At 36.8% G+C, this 10,967-nt stretch overlaps 1 protein-coding gene across 1 annotated transcript in view; it reads left to right on the top strand.

Moving 5' to 3' along the window:
• TMPRSS11D (transmembrane protease, serine 11D) overlaps positions 1-7,752 on the top strand; it is a 40,875-nt gene extending 33,123 nt beyond the window's left edge. Inside the window, exons 8-10 of the mRNA XM_015565773.1 lie at positions 4,253-4,512; positions 5,711-5,853; positions 7,648-7,752. Coding sequence (XP_015421259.1) covers positions 4,253-4,512; positions 5,711-5,853; positions 7,648-7,752 — 508 coding nt within the window. The remainder of the gene's footprint in view (positions 1-4,252; positions 4,513-5,710; positions 5,854-7,647) is intronic.
• Positions 7,753-10,967: the final 3,215 nt, after the last annotated feature.

Here is a 10,967-nt window from a genome sequence, read left to right as displayed (position 1 = left end):
ATCCTGGCACGGCTGCTGATCAACTGAACGCTGTCTCCGTGTCATTCCTTCTTCGCCGACTCCGTCCACACCTTTGGGCACCCCTGGACCTGCTGGGGCTGGACCCCAGCATAGTAGGATACATAAACTTATTCTATTGACATAAAGAAAAGGTCCTACTGCTCATAATAGAAGATCTTTAGACTTTAGTGTGACTAAAACCTGCCAGGTTCAGACCTACCTTATCAGTAGGGTATCCCAGACACAAACACTGTGAAAGAATTAAACTCAAAAAGCTCACTTAGAAAGTGAGGATGTTCTGAACTCATGTGTCTCTGCCTGTATCTATTCTCTTCTCAAACTCTTTCAATAACACCTGTCTCAAACCCATTCTCCTTACCACACGCCCAAAGCACTCCAATTTTAGCAATTCAGGTTTATTTCTCAAAGCACGAGCCTTAAGCGCCAACCAGATTACCTTAGTCTCTGCCCCTGGACCCTGCTTACATTTTCCCACTTCAGAGCATTTGCTCAATCTGATTATTCTCTTTGAAATGTTAATATTCCTTCAAAACCTCCATGTCTATTGGAATTCTATAAAATCTTCACTAATTTAAGAAGTCCTTTACAGATTTGATGGTACTGCCTCATACTGCAATGCCTGTTTCAAAAGTGTTTATTAAGTTTAGAGGGAGTAACATTTAAAAAGATTAGTACATGTATTCTGAACAAATGTTTTAGGAAACCCCATATTATTCTGAAATTTTCTTATGACTATATTATGACTCAATATATTTTTTACACAATGAATACATTTTAAATTTCTGATAGCAGAACTTTGTGATATCAGGAGTAACCAAATTTCTGATTTAGATCAGCACATTTATTGCTATATATCAGAAAATACAAGCAACAAAATTAACAAAAACATTTCAGTCTTCATTGCCACCTAAAAGGAATGGCATTAATTGATTTTGATCCCCCCTCAGTTTAGGAACCAGAAATGCAAATACCTGGACTTAGCAACAAGCACTTAGAGTAATCAAGAATGCAATAGAAAGAGTGCAGGATTCTAAGCTGTATTCAGATCCGACCACCAAAAGCTAAGTAAAGGCCACAGTTATAAATGAAAACCACAATTATAATGAAAGCCACAGTTATAAATATCACCAATGATAACCAAAGAATTCCATGATTTTAAAGGCTTGGAACATTTGGGGAAGTCTGTCTCCCCAAATCCTTCCATTCACTACCCTGACTTATCCCTGAGAGCTGGCAAACTACATGAACCTTGTGTTGGCATCTCCCTGTAGACCTGATTGTCACTGAGAACCCATTAATGAGGATTTGTTTGGGGCAGGACCAATCTTATGTCAAGGGACATAGAAGTGATGAGGCCCTCATAGAAAAGAGTCTTGAATTGTTACCTCCTCTATGAAGCTTTCCCTGATGCTCCCTTCCTTCTCCTACCTTCTTCTCACAAAAATATGCTTATTAACCTTTAACAGTAGTGCCTGTGATTTATGATTATCTCTGTTAGGCTCCTCCTTCATTAGTGTGTAGAGCTGCCCAGTAACACATGGATCCTAGCAGCAGCTCACTGCTTCAGAAGGTGAGGCCACAGCTACCTACCCATCTGGAACAACTAGGAGAGACATGTACATGAGGACTCCACCCATAATTATGTATATTCTTATTCTCAGAGAGTCATACTATTCATTATACAAAGTAGATACTTAGTAATGGCTTGCTGAATTATAACTAGTGAAAAGAATAGTTACCTTCATTGAGTATTTACTTTGTGCCAAGCACTGTGCTTGACATAGTTTACTTGTCTGAATTAATGCTTAAAATTGTATGAGAGGAAATCATCTATCACATTTTATGCATTAAATAAACTGAGAATTAAAGAGTGTAAGTAGCCTTAACCGGTTTGGCTCAGTGGATAGAGCATTGGCCTGCAGACTGAGGGGTCCCAGGTTCGATTCCGGTCGAGGGCATGTACCTTGTTTGCGGGCACATCCCTAATAGGGGGTGTGCAGGAGGCAGCTGATCGATGTTTCTCTCTCATCAATGTTTCTAACTCTCTATCCCTCTCCCTTCCTCTCTGTAGAAAATCAATAAAATATATTTTTTTAAAAAAGAGTGTAAGTAACTTGCCCTAAATAATATTGTTAATATGTGGCATAGCCAAGATTCAAATCTAAATCTTACTGGTTCTCAAACCATGATCTTATCCATTTGCTGGAAGAAAAAAAAAAATAAAGGAGGAAATGGAGACAGGGAAGCAAGGAGGCGAAGAGGGAAGAAAGACACAAAGAATATATTTTAGAATTTTCACTGAAAGACCCCGATCAAATGAAGTTCAATGTAAAATAATCATGTATTTGCTTGTTGTGAAATATTTTTTCTTTAGAATTTTTAACTAGTATTTACTTTATACAAGCTACTGTGACTTATAAAAGTATTTCCTGGATATATAAGTTTTATTTTCTGTATCAATTCCACTGTCTATATCTAAACTCCTCAAAACCATTAAATTATTATTTGGTTTCATTTTTAAAACATATTTTTATTTATTTTAGAGAGAGAAGGAGAGAGTGAGAAACATCGATTGGTTGCCTTCCAATTCGCTGCTTTCCATATGTGCCCAACCTGGGGCCAAACCTGCAACCCAGGTATGTGCTCTGTCTGAGAATAGAACAGCCAACCTTTCATTGCACAGAATGCTGCCCAGCCAACTGAGCCACTCCAGCCAGACTACATTTTGTTTTTATTCAACGTTAGGAGCACATTGAGTTAACCCTACAATTTATAGATCCTTATTTTCATCACTCTATACAACATCTTTCTCTCATTTTATTTTTTTCCTTTTATAAGTGGATCCTACTTCCGCTGCCCCCATAGGCCTCACACTGATATTTTACATATGTCTTCAAATATATAATTACCTACAAAATGTATAGGGTGTGTGTGTGTGTGTGTGCCCTTCATTTATATAAGTAACATTGTGCTCATATTATTCCTTATTTTGGGGGCTCAATCCTGGGAATTTTAATCTGGTCCACCTTAAACTCCACCATATACCTTTATTCAAGTCGGTTGCTTCAACTTCACACACATACACACACACACACACACCCTCATTTTTGCCTCTCTACAAACCTTCAAGAATTTCTCTGAAATATGTACCCAGAAGTATATATGCAGTCTGCCAAACAAACTGAAATGCTTTCCAGAAGTTTACATCTTTACCAGCAGTGCAAAAGAGTTTGAACTTCTCTTCACCGACACCATGTTATTCTCTTCTTAAACTGTTGTCATCCTCATGAATGTACACTAGATGCTCATTATTGTTATATTTTCCATTTCTCAGCTTACTAGTGGGTTTGAGTATTCTTTTACATATGTATCTACTAGCTGTTTGACCTTCCCCTTCCATGAACTTTCTATTCACATATTTTGCCCATTTTATAACAGTTTTTCTGCACATTTATTATTGGTTTACAGATTTCTTTCTATATATTCTACAAAAGTTTTAGATATTAAACACTGCAAGTATTTTTTCATGGTTTCTCATCCATCTAGTAAACTTGTCAATAGTATACTTAATTTTGATTCCATGAAATTCATCCATTATTAACCTATGGTCCGTGTTTTGGGAGTTTCACTAAGAAATCCAAATTTCTAGGTCACAAAGATAATGCCTTAGTTTTTTTTATATTAGGGAATGGTTTCACCTGCCCCCCCCCACACACACACACACAGATACACATATTGTACACATGTACACAGAAATCTTCAACAAGCCTCACAGTACAGAAAAATCATTCATTAACTAATAAGATGGGAGCCTCTTTTTATAAATACTATTTAAATAGAGCTTTTGGCTAAAGGCATGGCAAGGAAAAAATACAGATGGAAGAAATGAGTTAAAACTAAAGTAGAGATTCCTTCAGGCTTCTTAGTTGTTTGAATAGGAAGATATAGAAAAGAGAAACATCAATGAAGGCATATCAAAGTGTCAGAATATCCTTACTGAGATTTCACCAACCTAAGATATATTTCCTAAAATCTTTCTTATGTTTCTTTATTATGTCAGTGAAGAGTTCAACTCACATGCTAGCTATGTGATACAGAAATATATAGCAAAGAGGGGTTGACCAAACAGTTTCTAGATGGTGGTGAGGGTAAAAAACACAAAATCCAAATATTTAACATACTTTCAAATTCCCTATTCAAATCCATGATTTCTTTCTTTCTTTTTTTTTAGCTACTCTGATCCTCGTAGATGGACTGCCACCTTTGGTATTTCCACAGCATTTCCTGTAATGAGAAAAGCAGTAAATACTATTTTGGTCCATAACAATTATAACTCTGTAACTCATGAAAATGACATTGCAGTTGTGAAGCTTGTAGAAGGTGTCACCTTTACCAAAAATATCCATACGGTATGTCTCCCAGAGGCTACCCAGAATTTTTCACCTGGCTCCACTGTTTATGTAACAGGATGGGGATCACGAGCATATGACAGTAAGTATCTCAGGAAAAATAAAAAAATCTTCTGGTACTTGCTATTATATAATCTTTTTAAATTAGGGAACACCTGAAAGATGGATTCTACAAACATAGCCATACTATATTCTGGTCAGTCTAAACTGTAGTTATTCCTGAGTTCCCTCAGCAAAACAAAGCAATGTACCTAGCTACTATGGGGAATTTCCAAATGCACAGGAAAATGTAAAATAAGGTGATAAAGAAACATGAGTTCTTCATAGGGAAATACAAGATACAGTGATGAAAATACATGAATTTTTCAATGATGCAGAGACTCCATGTTACTCAAATGGCTCCCTTATAAGAAGAAAAATAAAATAACATTTTTTAAAAGAGAATTTGGCTAGATATTATCTAAGGGTTTTAATACCCTTTAAGGCATTAATAGCCATGGGATGAAATAAATTCTGCCTCACGCAAGACACTCTAGGTATACATAAATATTGCTCAGATTTATTTATCGAATGAATAAAATGGAAATAAATATGAGGGCAAGATGAGGAAGCAAATAGGGCCAAGGGGAAAATAAGAGTATCATCAGCTGAGGAGTGGAAAGATAGCATTAACAATTTTCATGGGATTTACCCATGTTGTAGATGTCTCTCCAGAATAACACAAAGATTTTCCTGGGTTTAATTGTCCAGGAAGATATTTTATTGTGTTCTGATGGTCCAATGTGATTTGGTGTAGTATATAAAAATTTGTGCGAATCACAAAAATGGCATTGTTTTTTGATGGAACATCAATATAAAATAAATTAGTTCTTTAGCCTTGAAAACAGGCTAGTTTCTCTTTTGTTGCTATATTAAAGGTTATTCAACATGTAATTTTCCAAATCAAAGTCAGTCAGTAGATAATTTAAATGCTACTTGTCAATTTTAAGATGGCAGATTTATTTTTTTGTTCTTAAATTCTAAGTGGCATCACGAAGCGAAAGGAGAGAGAGAGAGAGAGAGAGAGAGAGAGAGAGAGACTGATCTGTGTAAAAAAGGTTATCTTTCTCTACTCATGGGTATCTTTACTGAGAAGAGACACCTAAGTACATCTTAATAGCCTTCTTTTCTGAATAAGAGATAAAGTTTGGAGTGCAGTTATTCCTTCCCATATTCAATGTAGAGTCTTCAATTTATTTACTTATTTTGAGTCTATTTTCTTTCTGATTTGTAATTAACAGGCAACCCAGTTCCAGAACTAGAACAAGGACAGGTCAACATAATAAGTAACAATGTATGTAATGCACCAAATAGTTATGATGGAGCAGTCTTGTCTTCAATGCTATGTGCTGGACTGGCTCAAGGTGGAGTGGATGCATGCCGGGTAAGTTCAAGACAATGTTATCAATGACTTCACTCAAGTTTATAAGTTCTTACTAGCATGTGATATCGTGATAGGCAAAGAGATAAATTGTAATACACAGTCCTGATCCTCAAAAAATGTATGATCTAGATTTTAGAGATAAAATTTATTTTATGAGGTTGATTTGTCATGAAATACTAGTTTTGAGAAGGCAGATTGCAGAGTGGTTAATCCAAGCTCAAGAACCAGACAGGCCTGAGTTTGAATTCCTTAAACTCTATAACCAATTATTTTATCAATAAAATGAGGATAATAATAATAGTAGTAGTAGCAGTAGTAGCTAATGTTTTTACCTCCTAGTAAAGAGCAGATGGAGATTAAATTTGTAGGGTACATACTAAGCAACAAGGAAATACCAGCTATTTTTATTGTTATTAACCTAGATCATGATCACTGGCATTAATAACTGTAATCTCAACCGTTTAATCACTATGAGGGTTTAAGTAAATTAATTACTCACCTAAGAGTCATGGACAATAATTGATTTTAAGATTAAATAACACCTCAATATCAGCACCTTGAAGATAGAAAATTTATTTTAAAAGCTTAATTACTTGAGTTATAAGAGCTCTCAAATTGTAAAACAGCACAAATGTGAAAAAAATTTAGATCTAGCCTATAATTTTTAACCAAGTATAAAAATGCAAATAATAAATATGAAATTCTTCCTTTAAAATCATTACAATAGTATTTTTTAATACTAAAAATTTTAATTAAGTTATCTACACGATTGATGTGGTTATATCTTTTCATAGATTTTATCAGAAATCCAATCCCATATATTAATAGCAACAGCTTCTCGGTTTCAGAAATTACATTACTGGAATTAAGAAAAATCAATCTGTTTTCTTGGGGAATTTGATACTGTTTTCCTGGGAACTGTATGCAGAAAAACTAGGTTTATTCTTTCCTCAAACATTACTGACTTTTTTATTTAGTGCACGTTTTTAAAAAGTGAATAAGAAGAACTTCTTACATAACTTTTGTGAAGACCCCAAGCCATGCACATTTTCCCCAAAATGAAACATTTTTATTGATTGCAAGTTGTGTGTAGGGAGGGGCGTTGTTTATTTATTTTCAAGATACTGTTAATTACTCATGGCCCTTTATCCCCAGTTTAAGTGGATATGACTTTGTGGTAGAGACCATTTGTTCTTCCCTTAGCAGCTTCTTTTTTATTGCTAGCCCTGTTAACAACAAATTCTCAACTTTCATAGCAGTTTTTCAGATAATTCACTAATCTAATAAGCAACACACCTCTGCACTGACAATTTCAGATCTACTAAGAGCATGAATACACACTGGCTTAGGGACACACGTGAGTATAAAAGGATGTTATCATGCTTTACTCTGATGCCCTTTACCTTCAGCATAGACAAATCCAGCTCTTCCCCCGAGCCTACTTGAAGCCATAACTCATCTTGAAACTTTCCTGTGTCTTCTACTTCAGGCCTCATTAATTTTCAGCTGAAATACTATAATGCATACAGTTCGGGCCTCAAGAATAAATAGCACTTTACATAAGAGCTTATGATGTCCTTTTCATTTCTGTTCATTCATTCATTCAAAGAAAATATATTAGTTTCTGTGCATCAGACACTTGCTAACACAATATGTTCCTTGCACTCGGCAAAGCAATGTCTAGAAGAAAGAACACAAGTTCAAATGTCTGCATAATCAGACAGTGAAGCTGGCTAGATACAGGAAAAAATGACATGTTCTTAGTTTAACATTTGCCTGTGCACTCTTGGTAAGACATTACACAGAAAATTGTCCTACAATTGTGGAAATAGCAGCAAAAAGGCAATGGTGAAAAAAGTGCTGAGAACTGGTGAACTGAAGCACAGATGCATAATCTGAAAGAGGCAGTGCCTCTGGTGATTCACACATTAACCCGTCTTCCCATCTAGACCAGTAATTAAGTAGGCATGGAAGCACTAGCTACCAAGGTCAGTCAAATGAATAGCAAACTATTCTAGAAGCACACTTGGTAATAATAGCTGATTTTTATTAGTACTAACTATATGCCAGGCATTATATATGTTAACCTCATTTAAACACTCAAAAACATTTACCGATGAGGAAACTGAGGCAAAAGGAGCTATTAAATAGCTTACCGAAGGTCATGTTGCTGGTTAGTGGAGCTTTCAAACACTGGCTAACTCCAGAACTCACAGATTTACCCCATCATGCAGCATGTAAGACCTACTAAATTTGTCTCGCCAACTGGAAAGCATATGCACATAGGTGTTGGTTGGTTTATTGTTATAATTGGCTGGTATTTCATGAGGAGCATTTTATTCATTGCCATATAAATATCTTTCTGCTTATTCATAAAAAATAAAAATATTGGATTTTTAATATTTATCTTTATTGTTGAAAGTATTACAGATTTCCCCTATTTTCCCCCATGAACTCCCTCCAACCTACTCCCACCCCCTCCCCAAGCCTTCAGCACACTATTGTCTGTCCCTATGGGTTATGTGTATATGCATATAAGTTCTTTGGTTAATCTCTTTCCTCTTCAACCCCTTTCCCCGGAGAATCATCAGTCTGCTGTATGCTTCCATGTCCCTGGACCTATTCAGTTTCTTTTATTCATTAGATTCCAAATCTAAGTGAGATCATATGGTATTTGTCTTTCTCTGACTGGCTTATTTCACTTAACATAATACTTTCCAGGTCTTACCATGCTCTCAAAGGCAAAGAGATCCTTCTTTTTTACAACTCCATAGTATTCTATTTTATAAACTAAAGACCTGGTGCACGAAATTTGTGCATTTGGGGAATGTCCCTCAGCCTGGCCTGTGCCCTCTTGTAGTCCAGGAGTCCTCAGGGGATATCTGACTGATGGCTTAGGCCCGCTCCCCAGTGGGAGCGGGCCTAAGCTGACAGTCAGACATCCTTAGTGCTGCCGCAGTGGCGGGATAGGCTCCGGCCACCTTGGCTGCGCTCACCAGCAGTGAGAGGCAGCTCCTACATTGAGTGTCTGCCCCCTGGTGGTCATTGCACATCATAGCAACCAGTCATTCTGCTGTACGATTGATTTGCATATTAGCCTTTTATTATATAGGATGTACCACAGCCTTTTTAACCACTCATCTACTTGGGCTATTTCCAGATCTTAGCTATGGTGAATAGTCTTGCTATGAACATGGGAATGCATATATCCTTTCTGATTGGTGATTCAGGTTTCTTAGGACATATTCCTAGAAGTGGGATCACTGGGTCAAATGGAAGTTCCAGTTTTAATTTTTGAGGAAACTCCATGCTGTTTTCCATAGTGGCTACACCAGTCTGCATTCCCATCAACTGTGTACTTGGTTTCCCTTTTCTCCACACCCTCACAGGACTTGTCATTTGTTGATTTGTTGATTGTAGACATTTAGATAGGTGTGAGTTGATATCTCATTGTTTTAATTTAGGTCTCTCTCTGATGATTAGTGATGTTGAGCATTTTTTCATATGTCTCTTGGCCATCTGTATGTCCACTTTGGAGAAGCGTCTATTTAGATCTTTGCTCATTTTTTAATTTGATTTTTTGTTTTCCTTTGGTAAGTGTATGAGAATATATATTCTGTAGATTAACCCCTTATCAGATGTATCATTGCCAAATATGTTCTCCCACACAGTGGAATCCCCTTTCTTTTTTTTTAAGTATTACATATAGTATTACATATGTCTCCTTTTTCCCCCATTGACCTCTCCCCAGCCACTCCCACCCCCTAGCACATGCCCTCACCACCCTTAGTGTCTGTGCCCATTGGTTATGCTTATATGCATGCATACAAGTCCTTTGATTGACCTCTTACCCCCCGCCCCCACCTCCCCTGCCTTCCCACTGAAGTTTGATGGTCTGTTCAATGCTTCTATGTCTCTGGCTCTATTTTTGTTCATTAAATTCCACAAATGAGTGAGATCATGTGATATTTATCTTTCTCCAACTGGCTTATTTCACTTAGCATAATGCTGTCCAGTTCCATCTATGCTGTTGCAAATGGAAAAGTCCATTCTTTTTTATAGTAGTGTAGTATTCCATTGTGTATGTACCACAGTGTTTTAATCCACTCATCTGCTGATGGGCACTTAGGCTGTTTCCAAATCTTAGCTATTGTAAATTGTGCTGCTGTGAACATAGGGGCACATATGTCCTTTCTGATTGGTGTTTCTGAGTTCTTGGGATATATTCCTAGAAGTGGGATTACTGGATCAAATGGGAGTTCCATTTTTAATTTTTTGAGGAAACTGCACACCGTTTTCCACAGTGGTTGCACAAGTCTGCATTCCCACCACCAGTGCACAAGGGTTCCTTTTTCTCCACATCCTCGCCAGCACTTGTTGTTTGTCAATTTGTTGATGATAGGCATTCTGACAGGTGTGAGATGGTACCTCATTGTCGTTTTGAACTGCATCTCTCAGATAATTAGTGACTTAGAGCATATTTTCATATGTCTCTCGGCCTTTTGTATGATCACTTTCAAAAAGTGTCTATTTAAGTCCTTTGCCCATTTTTTGATTGGATTGTTTATCTTTCTTTTAAGATGTATGAGCTCCCTATAAATTTTAGAGACAAGGCCCTTATCGGATATAACATTGGCAAATATGTTCTCCCATGCAGTGGGCTTTTTTGTTGTTTTGTTTTGCTGATGGTTTCTTTTGCAGTGCAAAAGCTTTTTATTTTAATGTAGTCCCATTTGTTTATTTTCTCCTTAGTTTCCATTGCCCTATGAGCTGTATCAGTAAAGATATTGCTACGACATATGTCTGATAAAAACTAAAAAATTTTAATGACACCGTGCAGGGAGAGTACTATGGATAGAAAGATAAGTGAGACTTCTAAAAACTCATTCAACAAATGTTTTCTTAGCATCTACTATGGGCTAGAAGCATAGAATACAGCAGTGCCTGGAATAGGGTGGGCCCCTTCCCCTGATGGACTTTACAGAATGACCAGAAAAGCAGACACTGAACAAGTATCATGAAAATGCAAGAAGGGTTGCAAAGATGTGCAGCTGCCACAATGAGAGGACCCGACCCAGAGGGAGTAAGTTCAAACAGGCACACGAATGTGCTTG

This window comes from Myotis davidii, unplaced genomic scaffold (genome assembly GCF_000327345.1).
Source record: "Myotis davidii unplaced genomic scaffold, ASM32734v1 scaffold31, whole genome shotgun sequence".
NCBI lineage: Eukaryota > Metazoa > Chordata > Mammalia > Chiroptera > Vespertilionidae > Myotis > Myotis davidii.
This window is presented reverse-complemented; position numbering and strand designations above follow the sequence as displayed.